Source organism: Vigna unguiculata, chromosome 8 (assembly GCF_037176805.1).
Source record: "Vigna unguiculata cultivar grain cowpea cultivar isolate G323 ecotype 2 chromosome 8, ASM3717680v1, whole genome shotgun sequence".
In the NCBI taxonomy this organism is placed as follows: domain Eukaryota; kingdom Viridiplantae; phylum Streptophyta; class Magnoliopsida; order Fabales; family Fabaceae; genus Vigna; species Vigna unguiculata.
Genome location: NC_140799.1, coordinates 27,110,850 through 27,132,498, shown reverse-complemented (window position 1 = coordinate 27,132,498; position 21,649 = coordinate 27,110,850). Strand labels below are relative to the sequence as shown.

Sequence of the window (21,649 nt, the reverse complement as noted above, 5' to 3'; positions counted from 1 at the left end):
CCAAACAACCCAAGGTTTACATTCATTTCTAGGTTTCCATCCAACTACCCATACACGAAAATCTAATATGATTATAAACATTCCAACATATCAATCCAGTACAACAACTTTTACATAAATACACATATACAATCACAGAACCTCAGTACTCGGTTACATTCATCCAAAATAGCATTAGAACCATCAAACAGCACTCGAACAGCGTGATGCCGCCTGGCAGAAACCCATCGCCGCCAGGCGATTCAAGCCAAATGAAGAACAGTGCTCATCTCTGATGAGCCGCCTGGCGGTAGGGATTGAACCGCCAGGCGGTTTCTGGGAAAAACCCAGAAACCCGATCAAACAACGCGGAAAAATAGGTGGAAAGCATACAGTTCCAATCATCAAAGTACAGTACAACGCAAATGTATCTAAAACACTGAAAACAACTCCCCTTACCTGGATTCCTTGCTAAATTCGAGTAGATGTGCTTATCCTCTCACCAAACCTCCCTAGCCCTTGCTTTCTACTCCAACCTTTGCGTTTTTCAGCCCCAATACTTTACTTTATCAGTCCCAATTCTCAGAAAGACCTCTGCTTATGTGTACCACGAACCCTAAGTGTTATTTCCTCTCTTTTAACCCTTGCTCTCACTATCTCCCTCCCTTAATTGTTCATTTAGTGGCTTATACGAATTTTTAATAAAAAGAATAATACAAGGTTAACCAGTTTGTTTAATCAACCCTCTGTTTTCCAGCCCTTAAGTTGCCTCCCTCTTGGCTGCTAGGTTTCCAACCCTTCCACCTTCATGCACCAAAAATTTGGCAAAAGAAAAGTAATTTAGTTCTCAACAAGGTTTGAACCCACACTCATGCACATACCAAACCAAGGCCAAACCACTCAACCAACACATGTTTCATGCTAAATCCTACAATTTTAAGAGTTTAACATGATCCATACGAGTTCAATATATAATCACACAAAAACACAAAATTTAAATAACATCCAAGTGGCATACATAGGACTCGAACCCAAGTCCTCACACACAATAAAGTACTTTCAACCACTTGGGCTAGTACCTTTCCATGTCATAACTCCTCGCATTTATTGCTTTAAACATTCTCATTATCCGTCCTAATTAAATAATTAATTAAATAATTATTTAATTTTCCCGGATCTTACACTCATGGTGCCATATAATTTATAGAAGTTTGTTAGGTGATTGTAGGGATCTTTTTTATCAAATCCTCCAAACTGATTTGCAGCTATTAGTGATAGCAAGTCAGGTTTCATTTCCACACCCTTGGTAAGCCTAACTATGCTTGAGAATGCTTGAGAATTTTCTTGGCTAGTGTTGCTACCCATAATCTCCTTGCAATCTCCTTTGTTTAGTACGTTTTGTCATTTGCTCTTCTTGGTTTTGTTAAATTGCTTCGTAAGGGGAAATTTTCTCCAATTTTTGGTTGCTGCTTTAGTTGTGCTTGGGTGCTTCCTTTTTCTATTCTTCTTGTTATTTTTCCTAACATGCTTTTCTATCTTATGATCAAATAACAAGAGAGAAATAGTCTATAGACCCTTTTATGCAACAATAACTCGAGATCAAGTGAAAGAGCAAAGTAATAATACAAAAAAATTATAATAAACTACTACTTTATAGATTTATACCAGTATATAATAAACTTAAAGTGATTAAAAATTACTAATTTATCTTAGTGCAAACCTCGACAACGGCGCCAAAAATTTGTTATAGCCATATTGAGGGTCTATAAATTATCTAGCAAGTGCATTGGTTCAATTGTAGCATAACAAGGTCGTATCCACACGGATTTGGTATGATAAAAGAATAATATATAATCTACTTTAAGTTTGAATATAGATAAAGATATGTGATATTGATTAAGGTGTTGGTATTGAACCTGACTTCTATCACTCAACTGCATTGCCCTTGATTATCAATAGCTTATGTTCTTTATCTTAGTGTTCCTAGAAGTACTCTTAATTGTAATTCCATCCTCATGTTTGTAGTATTATAAGCTAAAGGTGTAAGACGCATGATGATCCCCATCCAGGTGGAGGAACCCATGCATTCAAAACACGACTCTTTAAACCAACTAAAGTCACATATCTGTGTCTGGTATATAGCAAGCATTAGGAGATTTGATTGGATCTAAACACTAGACTAGTTGGCACTACTATCTAGTGTTGATGAAGTAAAATGAGTGATCAAGTCATGAAAGCAATGAAAACAAATCAAATAACCAATACGTAAAATAAGAACATAATATATATCAAACATATTGCAATACAAAAAGTTTAGAAGTTACATCTAATCCTAGTTAAGGAAGAAGTTAGCTGGTCATAATGATGTATAGAACAAGACCATGGAGTAACCTTTCTCCTTCCATAGCTTACAAAAGATATACAATATAAACCTAAGCTAACCATGGAGTTTCTCTCTCTAGGATGATTTACAAAATCAGCATGAAAATAACACAAACATGTTCTGTGTGTATGGAATTCTTTGTGCTGCTCTAGCTTCATTCTAGGTAGGTTAGCCATAGAGGTTTCACTCATGAGTGGGTTTTCTTCCAAGCTTGGGCAGTAATCTTGATGATCAACCATGGAGGTTTCCCTCCCATGGGGGTTTTCTTTTTATGCTTAGCTGCCTATGTGGAGCTCAAGGTTTCCTTATAGTGAAGGTTTCCTAAAATGTGGCTCAACGCCAATATCGTTGCTCAGTCGTAGGCTCTTATTTTAGGTCTTTTCATTTCATCTCTTCTAGCTGAGCTGCAAATTTGGGGCTTAACACCAACTTTTTAATTTCTTTCATTTTCCCTTCAAAAATTGCACAAATACATTAAATTTCACATTTTATTACTTTTCTCTCCTCATTTTGTATTTTAATGCAAAAAGGGTTATTTTTGCGATTTTTACATTTAATTTATGCAAGATAAGTGTCTAAATGATAATGCAATTTTACTAATACTAGACACTTATCAATAAACCTCAGTGTGTGGTGTGTGTGTTGGAAGCCCCACATTGACTAGAGATAAGACGATTTAATAATATATAAGTCGGTGCAAACCTCACCACATAAGTTGATTTTGTAAGGTTGAGCTACGCATAAAGTCCACTTTTTAACATGGTATCAGAGCCATGATTTAGATCATATCCTAGTGAAATTGTTTGTTGGGTCTACTATTCCACCCGCTATCGTGTCATTATTGGACCACCCATTAAGGTCTAGTCTCACACACAAGATGTATATCCTTAGGTGTGAAGGGGGTATATTGAAAGTCCCACATCGGCTAGAGATAAGTCAATTTCTTAGTATATAAGTGGATGTTAAGGTCATCTTACAAGATGATTTTATGAGCTTGTGTTAGGCTTAAAATTCACTTCTTAACATGGTATCAAATCCATGAGTTTAAGCATATCCTAGTGAAATTTAATGTTTATTGGACTTATTGTGCCAGTTTCTATCAGGCTGCTATCAAACCATCCATTAAAATCTAGTCTCACACTCGAGATGTATATACCTTGGCGTGAGGGGGGAGTGTTGAAGATCCCACATTGAATAGAGATAAGGTGAGTTTATAGTATATAAGTGGGTGCAAACCTTATCTTACAAGCTAATTTTGTAGGTTGACTTTGGCTTAAAGTTCACTTCTTAAGACAAGGTACTCTACGTCTACAAACACCATGACTTCGATGGCATTTGCTACGATGGTGGCATCATTTGCAACCAAGGACGTAGTAGTGACGGTCAACGACGATATGTCAAGGTCGCCAAAGGTACAAAGTGGATCGAGGTAGTGTATGGAGGAAGAAGTGTGGAAACCTTGTCACGATTCTCGTCTGACGAAAAAAATGGTGTCTCATGGCGAACAATGAGGCAACAAACGATGGTGGTGCTACAAGATCTCCAGAAAAGAAAGCTTTGCAATCATCATGATCATGACTTAATAGAAGAAGGTAGAATGTCTCATGAAAATACAATATGTAATGTAGTTGCGTCCAACATCAATAAATCACTCCAAGTATTAAATTCCCAACCACACTATGTATAATTTTTCAAAAATAAGTGGACTTTACACAAAATAAGTATATAATATTATTTTATTAATCTATCCACATTCCGTATATGCATTCACCCCCTCCTAAAACTCAATATCTTGATCTTTGATCCTAAAAACACCTTTTCCTACAATATAGTATAAGTTTATTTAATTTTAATTGAAAAAATTGTTCAGAAAGATAAAACATTTTAAGCAAAGTATAGCTTGTTTATCATACATAAAAGAGAAAGTGAAAAACAAATAACAAATAAAAATTGTTGATGATATATTTCTACAAGAGCGTGGTACAAATATTTTAATGTGCATGAATCAACTTCGAAATATTGTAAGGAAGGCATAATTGGGTTCCACTAAAACATTCGTTTGCATATATTTTATTTGTAGCTTCAGTTGGGTGAGCAAAGTCAAAAAAATAATATTCATTCCGTTTTGCACAAGGTTTCCTTCCTTGGACACACGAGTCAAAAATATTTTTGAACCCTGAAAATGTAATAAATAAAAGTATCAGTTATGATCATACTTCAATACAAAAACCACATGAACTTCTTAATTCCTTTTTTTTTAAAGATTAATGGTAGAAGTTGTTTACCAAAGTTTTCAGGGGAATTTCTTATTTTCTGGGAGAAATTGTAATTATCCAAGTTAATGAAGATTGAATGTGAGAGTTGGGTTTGCAAATCTTGTAGCTTCCCAGGGAGTTTGTCTGAGTAGTGTTTAACCTTTTGATTTATATCTTCATTGCATTTTTGGGAATATGGTATCCTTATAACACATGTTGGTGTGCATCCAATTTGACCAATTCTACTTACCACAAACTTTCGAGCTCCAAGATCATAAATTCTCTAGGGGGAAAAGAAAGAATGAAGGAAACACAATTTTCAAATTCTTTGGGAAAAAATAAATACTTAATTAAAAGGTGACATTAAAATTTAACAATTACTGCATAAAAGAAATCAACATATAATTTAAAACATTTACTAAAAGATTACCTTGATACGTGAAGCCAATTGCTCAAGTAGGTAATCTGCATATTTTTCTGGATTTAGATTGTTATTGGTTCCATTTGGGTACTTGAAATAATTCAACATGTAATCATTAGATCCAATTGATAAGAGATATATGGAATTGGATAAGTAATGCCTTAGTTTTGTTTTGCTATGTATGCTTCTTGGAAGATCGTTGGCCACGGTTAAGGTGAAGTATTCAATTTGTTTATCCAAAGACAAACAATCTCCCTTCGTCACAAAATAAAAATATGATGAGAAATAAATTGAACTAGAAATGTTTATTTACGGGTCAAATATATATTTTTATCCTAAATTTACTTTTAAAAATTATATAATTTTTAAACATATATTGAATATATGTGTTTTGGTTCATGTATTTTATAAGAGTTATATAAAACATCTTTTCAACAAACAACATTGGATTTATTTGTTATAAGATAAATGGAGTTTCACAATGAATTAGAATATAACTTCCATGTGTTGTTTGTTAAAAGGATATTTTATATGACTTTCATAAAATGCAAAGAAATAAATATACAATTTTTAATGATGAAACCTATTTTTTCGAAATACTTCGAGAGAAAAGAAAAAGGATATTAATCTCTATATTTATTTATTTTGAATCTTACTACTCTAGTTGAATTCAAGATTCCACAAGATCCCGATGCATAGTTAATTCCTGTGACTGCTTTATGTCTCTCAGACTTGGGCACACCCAAGTATGGAGGCGGCATTGGCAAACCCAATCTGATAGCTACAAAAGGACAATAAATACGTAAAAATCCATGTAATATTGTTCTTTTTTTCTTTTATGTTTACATGGAAACATTAAATTTCAACCAAAAAGAGACAGAGATGGTGTTTAAGAAGAAAGGTGGAAGAGTTACCAATAAGGTCAGCAAAGGTTTTGCCATTGCTAAACCTTCCTGTGGAACAATTATTGAAGTCAATGCCATAAGGAAATGCATTTGCCTTGGCAAGTGTGTTGAGATTGTTGTTGTTTCCAGCGTCTACAGTTGAATCACCAAAAACGTAAAAAGCTGGCACAATCCTCTTTCTAGAATATGAGGCATTGGCCAAGAATGCTAATTGTTGAGTTATGATTATGGAAATAACCCAGAGAATTTTTAAGCTTTTTTCCATTTTGTTTTCTTTTGGAGTAATTGAACACAACAAATAATGTCATAAATATTGGCGTTTGTCGTAAGCATTACTATTTCATAACAAAAATTACAACTCAAATGTGTTTAGTCATCTCTCAGCATGCTTCAATGTTTAATTCATTTTTTTGCCCAAATAGGGTTATTGTTATTCATTTCCAAATTAAGTAAAGACTAACTCATTCTTCTTTGTTCTTCCTTTTTCATCTATCTTTAGCTCCATACCTCTTCCTTTTTTCTTAATTAATTTTTAAACTTATACTTCCTATTTTTCTTTTTTGTATAGAATAGTTCAAACTAATCAAATTCATTTTAATAGTGTTTTTAATTTTAAAATTTCTCAATTGTAAACTATTTTACTCTCTAATAGATAACTAATACTAACAATCAAGTTTTAAGAAAATGAATTGCAAAAGTAAAATGTGTGTCGTTAACCATTATTTTCTTAAATTTATTTCTCTCCTAATTTTGTTTCTCATGCACCTCTTCTTTTAAAAGAATAATAATTCTTTTATATATTTTTTTATCACCAAAGAAAACTATATGATTATAAATTGAGTACTTAGGGTACTTGATAAGTCCCTTATCTTTGTTGTAATATTTTTCGAAGACATCTTAGTAAAACCTCTCCTTTCGATGTTTGTTACCAATTAATAACATGCAATATAAAAATGACAAGGGATTAGAGAGATTTACATAAGTTACTTTTATATTGGTTCGTATGTTAATTTAGATTATGTCAAGTTCTTCATTGATGAGTGCGTATTTTTGCCCTCATTTAATGTTTAATTATGGGTATTTAATTGAATTTGTGTGCTTAAAGATTGATTTAATTGAGATTTCCTATAATTGGGTTTATTGAGCATCAGATACAAAAACATGTTAAAAATAGTTTTTTAGTTGCATAAATGTTCTTTGGATATTTTGAGGTGTGTTAGTGCAGCTACAACTAAGTTGAGCTCATGGAGGTGTGGAAATAAATTGCTTAAAGCTTCATGACACCTTAAAGATAAATCTAAGAATAGGAAATTATCAAAATCACAAAAATCCAAGCTAAGCATTCCATGAAGACGACAAGAAAAGCTTGAAAAAGTGAATAAGTTTGGCTAAGCCAATAAGATAGCAACAAAAAATTGGACCTTGCGATTTTCTTTATCTTTATGATAGAAGATAATTTGGGAAAATATATCTTATATATTTTATTTGATATTTTTAAATAATTATCTTATTTAATTATATCATAAAATATTAAAAGATAATAACTACCAAATCTTTTTAAATATGACAAGATCTTCTTGAATATTTTTAGTTCCACAACAAACAAATATATCTTGAAGATATTGAATTATTTAGAAGATAATTTAAGGAGATTGCAAAGGGTTGATTTGGAAAATTAATACAAATACTAATTGGTGATAATTTATCGTATGTCTTTAATTAATTAATTAATTTAATTATATTAGATATTGATATTATCAACCAATTATATTTGTCAAATAGTCTATATCTCTCCAAATATTTTTAAATATTTATCTTTATCTTTATTTTAAAAGATATTTGAGAGATTTTAGCAACAGAAAAGTCCAGTCCAATTCCTATATAAAGACACCAAGGGAGAAGCATAAAAGACAAGCTCGGGACTCCGAAGTTTAGGAACCCTTAGGGGGGCCTAATTTCGTTTCCTTTTTCTCTCTATTCTTCTTTTATTTTTATTTTGCATTCCATGAAAGGCTAAACTTCTTTGCTTGATTCCATTGTAATTTCTTAATTGGATTCTGAGGTTAGATCAATTAATTTGTATGTTCTTTTGATTCTTGTTGAGATTTATTTTCATCTATGTCTTTTGGTTCTTAATTTAGTAAAAGTAATTGTAGCAAGTTAGAACGGTGTTAAATCTACATAACATAACAATCGTATGACTCCAAGGGTTTTTAAATTTTAATTGAGAAGTTACTTTGATTAATTTTAGAAACTTTCATATGATTGAATGAGTTTTTTCTAATAATTGAGAAGTTACTTTGATTAAAGGTGAAAACTTAGATTAGAATTAATCAAGAAGTTACTTTGGTTAATTAGCTTTTTACTAGATATAAGAGGTAAAAAAATGGACATGATTATGATTAGTAATATTTAATTGAGAAGTTACTTTGGTTAAATTTACTAAGATTAATCTACAAAGTCTTTACCTTTGATTGAGAAGTTATTTTGGTTGAAAGTAAGGACACCAACAAATTAATTGAGAAGTTACATTGATTAATTTGAAGTCTTAAACAAGAAATCAATAACAATAATCTTTAGGAAACCAATGATGAATCCTATTTTGAAAAAGCAGTGGAATCAACCTATTTTTCTTTACTATTATTTCTGTCTTATTTTATCTTCTTATCTTTATCTCTCATATTTTTATTATTTTATTGGACTAACCATTTTGTATAGATTTTATAAGAACTAACTTGTTAAAAATCAATTCCGTGTTCGTTGGGAGACGACTTAAGGTTAACTTAATCCATACTATTTTTTTGGCTACTTTCTTTACAATACTGAAGTTGTTATAGATAAGTAGTATTAATTTGATCGCTTAACGACAATGTTATCATTCATCGTCACAACAAAAGTTCATTAATGCATGCCAACATTGTACAGTACAAGGCAAGTATTATTTGGACCCAATTACATCTAACTACATAGCAAGTATTCCTTATACCCAGTCATTCGTAGTTAAAACTTGGGTATTGGAATGTAGTCACTAATTGGTTAAACATGAGTATTGTTTGAACCTAGCCAATTTTTAAGCATAAGGTATGATCTACAAGACCAAAAGGTTTTAACTAAAAATGATAATGTCCTAAGATTGATACAAAATGATAAACACTCTTTTAGGTTGTTGTGAATGCACTCAATGTACTTGCCCACACATAAAGGATAAGGATTGCTTAAGAGCTTTAGCATTGTTATCATGATTATTATTGACAAGATTGTCAGTCTTTCTTAATCAAGGAGGTCTTCCTTATAAATAGCGTAGAGGAAAAAAATTCATTGTAAATCCTATGGAGTCGTTCTAAGACAAACTAAAGTTCTTATTCTTCAAATATCGTATATTCATGCCTGAAGCTTAAGACACATTAAATGCTCTCCTTCCAACATTAATTGCACAACCCTTCTTTAAGAATACCTTTGGTACACGCCATCACTTTTATTAGACCTAGGTAGGATAGATTTTGTTAAAATGGAGAAAATTAAGGACCATGCTTGGTTGAAAGTCTTTTTAGAATAAATGTCTTGAAACATTGAGATATTTGTTAATGGGGTCAACTTTAAGCATGTTCTTCAAGAGATTTTGGTGTTAACAACTTAAGAGTAAGATCCTCTTGAAATAAGAAGTGAACATTTCCTATGTACAAAAAATAAACGTTAAAATATTTTACAAGTATTATTAATTTTTAAGATTATGTTTGAATATCGTATGTTCAAGTTTTTTTTACTTATCAGAGAATGTTATATTTGTTATGAAATTTATGGATGTCCATTGAGTTGCTAGCAGTTACCTATAATTGATTGCTATTGATGTTATCATTAGTATTGTAACCACTGAGTTGTATCCCTTGGGTTGCCTTTTTTATCTATAAATAGAGACTTCTACTATTGATAAATGACACGCGGAAAATCAGTGTCTACTATCTATTTTCTTTCTTTCAATTATTTTATAACAATATTAATATAAGTTACTTTGTATCTCTTAAACAAATGAAGTATTTGCTTTTGATTTGATAGTTCATAAAGACATGTTTTACACTTTAGTATAATCACATAATCATGCCAAACTTTGGATCTCTTATAACAATCTCCTCCTTTTTACTAACACTTAAATTATTAAAGTTTAAAACATGGTTTCATATAACAAAAAGCATTATCTATTTCATTTTTCACCAAAACATTTTATGAAACCCATTCAAATAGAGAATTGACAAATTATAACACATATTAGATAAGATTCCAAACCTTTTCACTAAAAATATTTTGTTATGTTCAATTATATCATGAAGATACAATCTTATTCAAATGAATACATTGTATAGTGTAAAGAATAAAACAATAATACATTCAAAATTTATACAATAGTTCGTTATAAGCAAAAGAAAAGAAAAGAAAAATCACTTTCATCTTCATCTTCAAGGCTTTTATCCCTTAAATGTAAGCACATAATCAAGGAAAACTCGAGGTTAGGAGGATATAACCTTATTAAGGTGAATACGCAGGAGAATGTAAAGAATAAAAGAATGAACAAACATTTCTTCTTACTTGTCTTCATCTTTGTCTTCAAACCATGGGTTTTTAAAAAGAAGCATTATCATATTTATAATGGTGCTTAACCATCAAAGTTTAAAACATGGATTTTTTTTAAAAATAATCATTATCATATTCATTTTTTGCAACAACTTTTATGACACACATTCAAACAAAGAATTATCGTATTATAGCAAAAGTTTGATAGGATTTCAAATTGTCACTAAAAATATTTCATTATGTTTGATTATATTAGGAATATGTAATCTTATTTAGATGAATACATAATACAATGCAAATATTAAAAGAATGAACATATTCAAACTTTGTACAATAGTTTGTTACAAGTAAAAGGAAAGAAAAATCACTTCTTTGTATTCGTCTTTGCTTTCAATGTAAGACCCGAGAAAATTAAATAGTTAATTAAATAATTATTTAATACAGGTGGGTAATAGAAGCCTTTAAGGCATTTAATGCGGTGTGCTATGATGTGAAAAAGTACTAGCTTAAGTGGTTGAGAGTACTTAATTGTGTGAAAGGGCTTGGGTTCAAGTCTTATGTATGCCATTTGTATGTTATTTAATTTATGCATTTTTATGTTATATATTTGAATGTGAGACGTGATAACATAACCTTAGAATTGGAGGAATTATCGCAATTGTGAATTGGTTGAGTTGGTTGTGATCTTGACTTGGTGATTGATAGGTTGTGGGCTCAAACTTGGCTAAGAACAAAAGTACACTTTATTTTGCCAAATTTTCTTTTGGTATGAATATGAAGGGTTTAGGAACCCTAGCAGCCAATAGAGAGGTAACCTAAGGGCGGGAAAACACTTGGTTAATAACCATTGATTTGCCTTAATCTTTATTTTTAATTAAAATTCGTTTTAGGGTGTAAAGGGTAATTAAGGGAGGTTTAATTTTGAGAGAGGGAGAGGAATTACAGAGAGAGAGAGACCTGGAATAGTAGTGTGAATGTTGAGTAGTGAGATTCTGGCAATTGGCACGCACTATAGAGAGGAATTGGAGTGGAAAACCATTCTTTGGAAAGTAAACAAAGAACAAGAGCGTTTTGGGTTTTAGGACACGTTCAATTCGAATTTGGAGCGAGGATTCGAGGTAAGGGGAGTTGTTTTTAACTCTTTTGATTCGTGCTTATTGTAATGTGTTGATATGAATCGAATTGTATAAATTTTCCTGTTGAATTGTGATGTTATCGCGAAATTCTAGGAATCTGCCCAGAAACCGCCTGGCGGGCATGCATGTGCCGCCAGGCGGCACATCAGTACTAACCTTGTTTCTGGGTTCGTTCTTAAACTGTCTAGCGGTGAAGCTGAACCATCAGGCGATATATGGTGTTAGGCCACTGTTTTATTGTATTTTTGGTTGAATTGAGATGTATCGAGTTCCAAGGTAATTCTATGTATGTGTGACTGCGAAATTCAATGTTTTGATTGGTTTTTTTGTGGTGTCTGTAAATTATACCGTGAGGGTATAATCAATTGAATTTTGTTCAAATCAAGGAGTTCCATAATATTCTGGTTTTAGGGTACGAGGATAGAAATGAAGGGTTCATGATACATGAAGTTTCATAGGAATCAGGATTTGAGCTGATAAAAACAGGAAAAGAAAATGGTAATGAGTCGTTGGGTATTTTTAGGATTTGAATATGGATTGAATTAATGGAGAATTGGAGGATTCGTAAGTGCAGCAGAGAGAGATGGAACCAGAACCTGATACGCCACCTATCGGATCATGACATGTCGCCAGGCGATGACTGGAGCAGTGGCATAGTCTGTGAGTTTAAGAACTGGAGAATGGGAGAAGAACCTAGGTGAGTGAGTGGTACTAGAGAATTATTAATGAAACTATAAGGAACGATATAATTATATTATTGAATTGTGTGAATTAGAATAAGTGTGAAGGTATGAGCATAGTATGGTGTGGTTGCAGGAAAGTTATAGGGAGAATAATGATCCTAATTCAAAGTTTCAAGGTTAAAATGTACGCTTGTTTGATGATGTATAATTGGGACATGAGATGGTGTGTCTTAATGAGTTGAGGTAATAGTTAAGACTTGTGTAAAAAGGATTGAATGCTAAATGAGTAGAAGTTGTATTATTGTTGTAGTGTGAATCAGGTAGGTAATGTGCTATAAGGTACTATGCGGGTGGTCTCATTTTGAGTTGGGATGAGTCATTGATTAATGATAGAGGAACTGGGAAAATCCTATGTCTTGTTGTGTGGTTAGGGAAGGGAAATTTGTAGGTAATGGGTTCACCTGTGGAGTGCCAAGGAGGCAAGAATATGAATTAAATTGATTGAGGTATGGCTAGGTAATTTTGCATAAGGTCCTGATGAATGAGAAAAGTGATGCTTGTGGTAGTGTTCTAGTTTTGGAACAAATTAATGAGTGTGCCAAAACCAGTAGCGAGGTACTTCTGGTGTGGCGCCTAGCGGCCTGCTGATGCCGCCAGGCGATATGAACAATTGGAGAGGTCCGTGTACCGCGTGGTGCCTAGCGGCAAGGTGTGCTCCGCCAGGCGGTGACTGAAAAACAGTGGCGCTAGGAGGGCGCTAGCGCCTGGCGGTGGGCAGGTACCGCTAGGCGGTCTGGACTGATTTTGCCTGGCAGCGTGTAGGCTGAGCCAGGCGAAAATGTTGTTGTCCTTGATTTGTTTGTGTGTTGTTTTGAGCAAGGATGCTACACTTGGATCGGGAGATGTTGTGCCATGAGCGGGTAGGTTCATGGATGGTGGATAACATGTGATGATATGAGCGGGGAAGTTCATATCCAGTTACTTTCGCATGGGGATACGAGCGAGGTAGGTTCGTATGTTTTGTGCTCACACTTGAGAGATGCCACGTGTGGGGAGGTACGGGGCTGGTGGATCACATGTGTTGGACTATGGGCAGGTAGGTCCGTAGAGCAGGACTACGAGTGGGGAGGTTCGTAGAGGCAGGACCACGAGCGGGCAGGTTCGTGTGAGCATCATATTCCCGAGTTCAAGGCTAACCATTTGTGTTATTTGAAGGCTGAAAAGCCTTGGGGTTAAGGTCTTGGCCAAGGACTAAGTAGGTTGAATGAGATGGGTGTATGACTTATCTGGTATTAATATATTTATGAATATATGTTATTTTTTTTTCTGAGCTCACCTTTTCTGTTTGTGTATGGCGATGATTGTGTGATTTGTTACACGGGAGCAGATGTTGATACAGGTGATGCTGAGGATGCTCAAGCGACGGAGTGAGGGCTAGCTTGGGGATTAGAGCTAGGAGATTTTCTCACTATATTTTGTTATGTTTTCAGTTATGAATAATAAATTTTGGAACTTGTAATACTCTTGGTATTCATGTTTTATATATTTTGGCGCGTGTTTTCACATTTTAAATTTTCCCGCGTTTGGGAATAATAAAATTACGACTATTGAAATTCATTTGCCTATTTTAATTATTTATTTTAGTAATATTCCTTAGGGATGTTACATTCCAGACTTCGCTCCCTTAAACAAACACCTCCTATTGAGCCACCATCTTTAAATTTTAAACATGTATTACTCTTACGGGCTATGAAAAAATGACTTTAATCTAATTCTTCGTCAACTGAAGAAAACAATACAACAATATCCAAAGAACATGGCAAGACATGATTAGATCTTAAACCCAAATCACATGCAATCTTGTGCCACTTCTTAGCTTGTTGTAAAGTGTAATCACGCTCTAGAGGAAAAAAGTGAAGTGTTAGTATTAGACGATGAAAGATTGAATTAGATGAGTCTCACAATAAGTAGGTTTTGATGATAACAAAATCTATAACGAAACAAGAGAATTAAGTTAGTATGAAAATGATTCAGTAAAACTAAGGATGATTAGACAATACACTTAGACAAACATTGGACATAGAAAGGGTACAATGAATCAAAGACTTCTATAACTACTAGACGACCCATGTTCTTTATAGTTAATATATGTTTTTGTTCAACTAATGTGTGTTCAATGAGTTTAAGGAAAGAATGTCAAAAGCAAAATTAGTTAAGAAAATGTTTAAGGCTTTATTCATCCTCCCATCTATAGTCACCTTGCACACCAACAAGTGATATCAGAGATCAAGAAAATAGGTGAAGTTCAATCTCAATACGTTTATATATATATATATATATATATATATATATATATATATATATATATATATATATATATATATATATATATATATATATATATATATATATATATATATATATATATATCTTGGTTATTTCAATCTTATTTTGCTCTTGCTCAAATCCTTCATTATATCTTGTCAAATATTATTTTATAGCAAGTTAATGATAGATTATAATTGTTTGAGATTCTGAACAAGTTCCTATAGATACAACACTTGTTTTGTACTTCTTGAAAGTAGGGAAGACCCAATATCACATATTTCTAAATAAATGATGATAACATCCTAAGACAAATACAATATGAGAAACTCTCTTTTAGGTTGCTAAGATAATGTTTTTGTCACATGATTGTTAACAATGTGGTTGTCGATCTTTCTTAATCGAGAAGGTCATCTTTATAAAAAGATGAGAAGAAAGAAAAGTCATCGCAAATCTTTTGAAATCGTTATGAGATAAACTAAAGTTCTCCTTCTTCAAATATCATTTGTCCACCATGCTTAGACACCGGAGACATTAAATGTTCTCCTTGTAGCATTAGTCAAATGTCTCTTCTTTGTGTACTAATTATATATATATTATCACTTATTAGACCTTGATTAGATAAATATTTCTTAAACTGGGGAAAAGCAATGACCATGCTTGGCTGAAAAGTCCTATTAGAATAAACATTCTAACACCTTAGAGGAGTTGTTGGCTTGGACAAGCTTTTACATTTAAGAAATTAATATTGACACTTCAAAAGCATATCCTCTTAAAAGATGGAGAAGGGAACGATCCCTGCATACATAAAATTAAAGTTAAAATATTAAACATGTATTGTGGATGCTTAAGATTATATATCAACATTGTTTCTCCAAGTCTTTTTCTTATCATACAAATTTCTACAAATACAAATTACGTTGTGTTTGTCAAACACATAGTATTTGGGCATCATCCAACTATTTGTAAAATCATATTTTACACTTTAGAGTAAACAATTAAACTAGACAAATTTAAAACCTGCTAGATTCTCTTTTAAAAAATATTTATATATCATTTTGCATTTAATAACTAAGTTATTAACTAATTTTCCAATCACTTCTAATAAAAGAAGTTAGATTACCGACTCAAAACTTATAAACTGATAAACTAACTTATCAATTAGAAATTAAGTAATTTATCAATTAGAAACTAGTTTATCAATTACTTAATAATTATCAACTACTTTTGCCAAACATACTTAAATCTACAAATACTTTATTAGATTTTTCACTACGATCAACATTCTATTTACTTGTTTTCTTCTAATTTTTATTTCTTCTTCTATCATTCTATCAACTAGTTTTTTTAATATATTGACTTCATTTAAATTCTAAATAATATGTCACTAAGGAAGTAAAGTTCTATTTTTTTTTTCTTAACACACAACATAAATTTAAAATTTTCATTCTAGAGAAAGAAGTATGCATTTTTAATCAAAAGTGAAACAATTTCAGAAATCTATAGGTATAATATCAACCGTATAAATGAAGAAACTTTTCTTTATATACTTTTTTCTAATTATGATATTTAGTTGAGTAGTCGCAAATCGGATGCAAAACAATTTAGATTCCATTTGGTGAATGACCAATCACCAATTTAAAACTTTCCCTAAAAGATTCCATTAAATATGTTTGTAGTGACACAAATTTCAGCTAAGTTTGAATCTACTTCTTTGAATTTCAAATTTTATAGTTTTACCTATCGTAACTTGAAAACTTTTATTCTAGCTGTTTTAAATGTTTTGTTTATAAATCAATTGATATTTTAAAAAATAAATATATACTTTACATTTTCTTATATAATAAAATTTAATAATACTTAGTTTACGTGTTCTATTCAACCAATGGTACAAGATTATACTTTTTTTATTTGAGTTTTATGATTAAAAAAGTATGCTAAAGAAGAAGAAATTCCACTTTTCTTTTTTTTCTTTAATGTTTTTGAAATTGACATGTCTTTTAAAAACTGGCAGCAATGAATAAGATATATGATGTTTATTGTGTGCAAGAAGTTAGCACCACATAGATCTAAAGATTCAAGTATCCATGGATGATAACAAGAAGTGACCCAAGAAACTTTATGGGGACATAGGTTTTGTCCATGACCATGCCGGTGGGAAACATCATTATTATCAGATTCTCACTCTTTCTAGACCCTATTAACACCAGGTCCCCACTACAATCAAAATTTTATAATTTCTGTTATTGTTGGTCACAATTCAAATAATTTATGCGCCCCATCACTCGCTGCTTGTTAACTCATTCAATTTCCACACCCACCCGTGGAACACATCTATGCAATATAGGAAAACATGAAAGATCTTCAAATGTTCATATTTCTATCATTATTATGTAATTAAAAATGAAAGTGATTTTTCTTAATAGTTTAGATGTCCAAACTTATTATAAGAATTCAAACTTCAAAATTTTTATACAAAGGAAAATTGTTTTAAGTTGCACATCAATTTAGAGACTATTTACAACATGTAAGTCTTATTTTATAGGTCAGATGTATAAAATTGAGTTAGACTTAACGTGAACTTCTAAATAAAAATATGTATTCGTATGAATTATATATAAATTAAAAAATGATAATATGATATCAAACTTTTTGTATATAACACTAAAAAAGAAAAAAATCCAAAACTTATTTTTTCATTTATTTATGAGTGTTTTATGTACATTTTTTCTTATTAAGTCTCTTTATACAATATTATTATGTTTAAGGTATTTTTTGTTTTAACGATTTTATGTTTAAAAGTAGTCTCAACTAGTTGAAAGAGGCTTCAACTAATGAGATTATTGAGTACTAAAATAAGTCTCCTAGTGGAAACCAGTGGAGTTTCCGTCCCTTCAAATGACTTAAATGTTTCAACCTCAAATACGTTAAAATAATATTGTTAGGATCAATCATTGCATCTAAAGTATTATTTCTTTAGAGCTTAAAAATAATTTTATGCTTAAAAGACACTTTAAAAGATGGAAGAATTATTTAAATCAAGTTTTAAGTTTTAAGCTATGTAATTGTATTGAAGTATATATTATTTTTGTTATTTGTGTCTCTAATGGGAACTTGACTTAGCTAATTATTGTGTAGAAAGTGATTTGGTTTGGTGAATGGAGTATTGGGGGTCTCACCCTCATTGAGCTGGATGTAAGTGGGAGTTTTAAAGCTTTCAAAGGAGTGGACCACCAATGAGAGGGAAAGAGACAAAGGGAGAAAGGGATGGGGTCTCTCATTATCTCAACCAGTTGCTCTTTCATGTACTCTCCAATCATTGTAATCAGAACCATACTCAGATTAATACATCATCATTCTTCATAGGTTAAGGTTATTAATTTCTCTCTAATTCATTACACACCCTACCAATAATTTACAAAAGGAATCTTCATTACGATTATTAGCTCTTTGAAACTCAATAGTTTTAATAAATTACTAATCTTACTAATCTTAACATGGTAAATCCCTAGAACCCTTAATTTTTGGAGTAAATTAACCTTGTTTTCATAGAAAAGTTTTGTAAGTTGTAAGATACTTAAATGATTGTGATTTCAAATTACGTCATTTTCAAGTATTTTATTTAAATATAAATATAAAAAAATATTTGAATAATATACAATTTTAATATTTTTTTTAAAATAAGATTTTTTTAATTAATGTGGAATTTTTTTCTCTATTGATATTAATTAAGACTCTTTTATTTAATATTGACCATAATTATTTAGACTAACAATAATAATAAAGATTATTCTTATGATATTGTTGATTTAAGTTTTTTTGTCAATCTTTTTATCAATGTTTGTTAAAAAGTTTTTCTTACTGACATTGGTAAAAATTAATCGTAGTTGAAAAGTTTTCAAACTCAACATTAGAAAAGTTATTGGTGAAAAATAATATTAGTGTTGTTATCACTAATGACAATATTAACATAAACAATAATAATGTCAAACATCAACTAATTTACTCGGTTAAAAACAATGTCTTGAATTGGTTAAGAAAACTCCAATTAATAATGTCAAGTGAGAAATAAAAATATTTATAACAAAAGTAAATTGAAAAAAAAAACACCCTTAATAATATCAATTAAAAAACTCCAGTCGATATTAACAAAGAAATATTATCCTACCAATGTTAGTTAAAAATTTCTAACTATCGTTAATTGAAAAATAACTTCATCCTAGCTCGTTAAAAAAGAATCCAATTGATTTTGTTTAAAAATAACTCCAACCGACATAAACTGAAAATAATTTAGTAGTCATCACCTAAAAAAGTTGTATTTGAGATCAACCCAAAAATACTATTAATGTTAACCAAGAAAACTCTAATTTAAAGTTGAATGGAAAATGACTCTAACCTCCATCAGCAGTAAAATAACATTTACTAAACATAAACAAGATATGTTTTAGTCTAAAAGAGATTTTTAGGAATATTTGTCAAAAATAGTGGTTAGATTATAACATTTAATTCTCAAAGACAATGTATCCATTTTAGTTATTCAAATCTCAAAGAAAATGTATCGGTTTTAGTTAAGTCAACAATGTCATAATCAAAATCGAGAAGAAAAAATATATAAAATTTTAATTATGAAAATTTTAATTTTGTATTTTTAAATTAAATTTACAATTATTTTGTTTCTAAACAATTCAAATATTTGATAGAAATTTTGAAATTTTGACTTCCTTTTAAAAAATTAACCTAAAAATGTATTATTAAAAATTCTCATATTATATGAGATACTTTTTATAAATTTGTTATTTTTTTAAAAATCTTAATTGACAGGTAATTCTGGGTAAATATTTTCATACAAAATTATAAAATTTGTAAATATTTTCTACAAAAAAATTTTGTGAAAAGTATGTTATACAAAATATTTTACAAAAAAATTGACAACAATTTTGTACAAATGTTTTTTCATAACAAAATTTATAAGTATTTTATACGAAAAAAAATTCAAAACATAATTGCCAAAAAGTATGATTTTTTTTAGTAATGATGTACTAAAACATTTCAAATTTTCTATAAAAATAAATTAACTTAAAAAAATATTTATTCAAAGACATATTACAGATGTATTTTTGTGCATTACTACCGTAGAGTAGAGATACCTCATATTTTTCCTTGGCCTCATACGATGTAATACACAAAATTGCTAATTCCTTAAACAAATATCAAGTCTAATAACTAAAATTTAAAAAATGGAAAGTTAATAAAATTAAATATTATTTATGAAAAAAAATGTAAAATAGAAAATAAAAAATTGAAATAAGCAAATAATATGTTTGACATGAGTGATAATACATTGATAACTTCGTTTAAATACATAACCAAATAATAACTTCATTTTACTCATTAATTATTTATTTATTTTCTTATAATTTAATTATTAACGAATGCCTAGTTCTCAAATTGTTGTTTTTATTTAACACAAAAATTATTTATCTAATGAAACCTTGAAGTTTGTACCTGCGTTTTTTTTTTTGTTCTTTTGAAGATAAATTTACCTCAAAAGGCTATATCCCTATGCCACTTGAATTACAACCATAGTGTCCTCTAGAAAAGAAAATTAGGGTTCACATAGGGTCCTATTCATTATCTCTACAAAGTGGACGTGCTTTAAGATACATTCCTTCAAGCCTATAACCTACATTGCATGGCAGCACATAAACAAGATAAGGTCACTTTCCTTTTCTATTCAACCATATCTTACACCAAATGAAAGGTAAAAAATATTTGTACTCCACTATGAAAGTAATTAACTCTATTATTGCATATCTTCTATTATCTTTCATTCGTCTCTCTATAAAGAAGTAATACATATCTAAAAATTAATTGCATATTTGCTTTAGCTTATGTAAGAAAATATTTTTCACTCAACTTACTCATTTTATTTTAAAAAAATAAAGTGCAAGTTATTTTGATAGTCAAATAACTAATATTAGTGACCAATTTAGAGTTTAATTCACAAATCAATTGTATTTTTTTATTAGAGTATTTTAGATATCAATAATTTTTAGTTTAAAAATTGGTATAAAAATTAGTCACTATAATAACTAATTCTTTTTGCTTTTAAAATTAATTATTTAAAAAATTTCTTGTAGCATATTTACTAAACAAAATCTAAAGAAAACTTAAAGATAAAGAATTTACTTTTCTAAAATTCACTTAACACATTCACATGAAAATGAGTCTCCTGTTTGAAAATTTAATTATATAGATAGGTTTTAAATTTAATTTCGAAAATAGGTTTTTTAAAGAGAAAAGAGAAAGTTGAAAACATTAGTGTGAGCAAATAACACATGACAAACTCCCTCAAGACTATCAAGGGAGGTAGGAAAGGAGAAATTTTTCCTCAAATTATCTATTTTCTTCTTGATTGTCCGATCTTTTATAATCATGCTTTGTAGGATTCGTTTTTAGTTGCGATATATACTATGTTAGTAATTCAATTTCTACGTTTAATGTTTATCATAATTACAAATTATGTTGTTTTTATATATAAAATATAAAATGCTAGGAATGAAAATTATCTATCACACATTGTCTATCTCTCTCCTTGAATACTCAAGGACGAAATATTAATAATATTGTTGGCACAAACAAGCTTAAAACAAAGAATTGATAAAGCCATGTGCATGAAAATTATATATGTTTGATGAAGATTAATAAAGATTCACTTGAAGATTAAGTTTTGATGTGTTAAATATGAAAATAATATGTTAAATGTAATGTTTTGTTGTTATATCATGTTGGTAGGCTATATGACATAGGTTAGATGTCTCGTGTGCCTTAGTGTGTCTCTTTTAATCTATTAAAATGAGTTTTAACAGGTTAAAATGCTTGTAGTATATAGTTTCTGGTAAGAATGCATTCAGTCAGTTGAATTATTTTTCAATCGACTGATTTCACTTAAGTCAAGTGAAATCAATTGATTGTACGGAAAATTCAATCAACTGA

General features: G+C 30.3%; 1 protein-coding gene across 1 annotated transcript in view; it reads right to left on the bottom strand.

Moving 5' to 3' along the window:
* Positions 1 to 4,353: 4,353 nt before the first annotated feature.
* LOC114195011 (GDSL esterase/lipase At2g03980-like) overlaps positions 4,354 to 21,649 on the bottom strand; it is a 29,812-nt gene continuing 12,516 nt past the window's right edge. Inside the window, exons 2-6 of the mRNA XM_028085413.2 lie at positions 5,953 to 6,150; positions 5,695 to 5,819; positions 5,048 to 5,293; positions 4,648 to 4,900; positions 4,354 to 4,538 (exon numbers count right to left, since the gene is read on the bottom strand). Of these exons, the coding sequence (XP_027941214.2) occupies positions 4,354 to 4,538; positions 4,648 to 4,900; positions 5,048 to 5,293; positions 5,695 to 5,819; positions 5,953 to 6,150 (1,007 nt within the window). The remainder of the gene's footprint in view (positions 4,539 to 4,647; positions 4,901 to 5,047; positions 5,294 to 5,694; positions 5,820 to 5,952; positions 6,151 to 21,649) is intronic.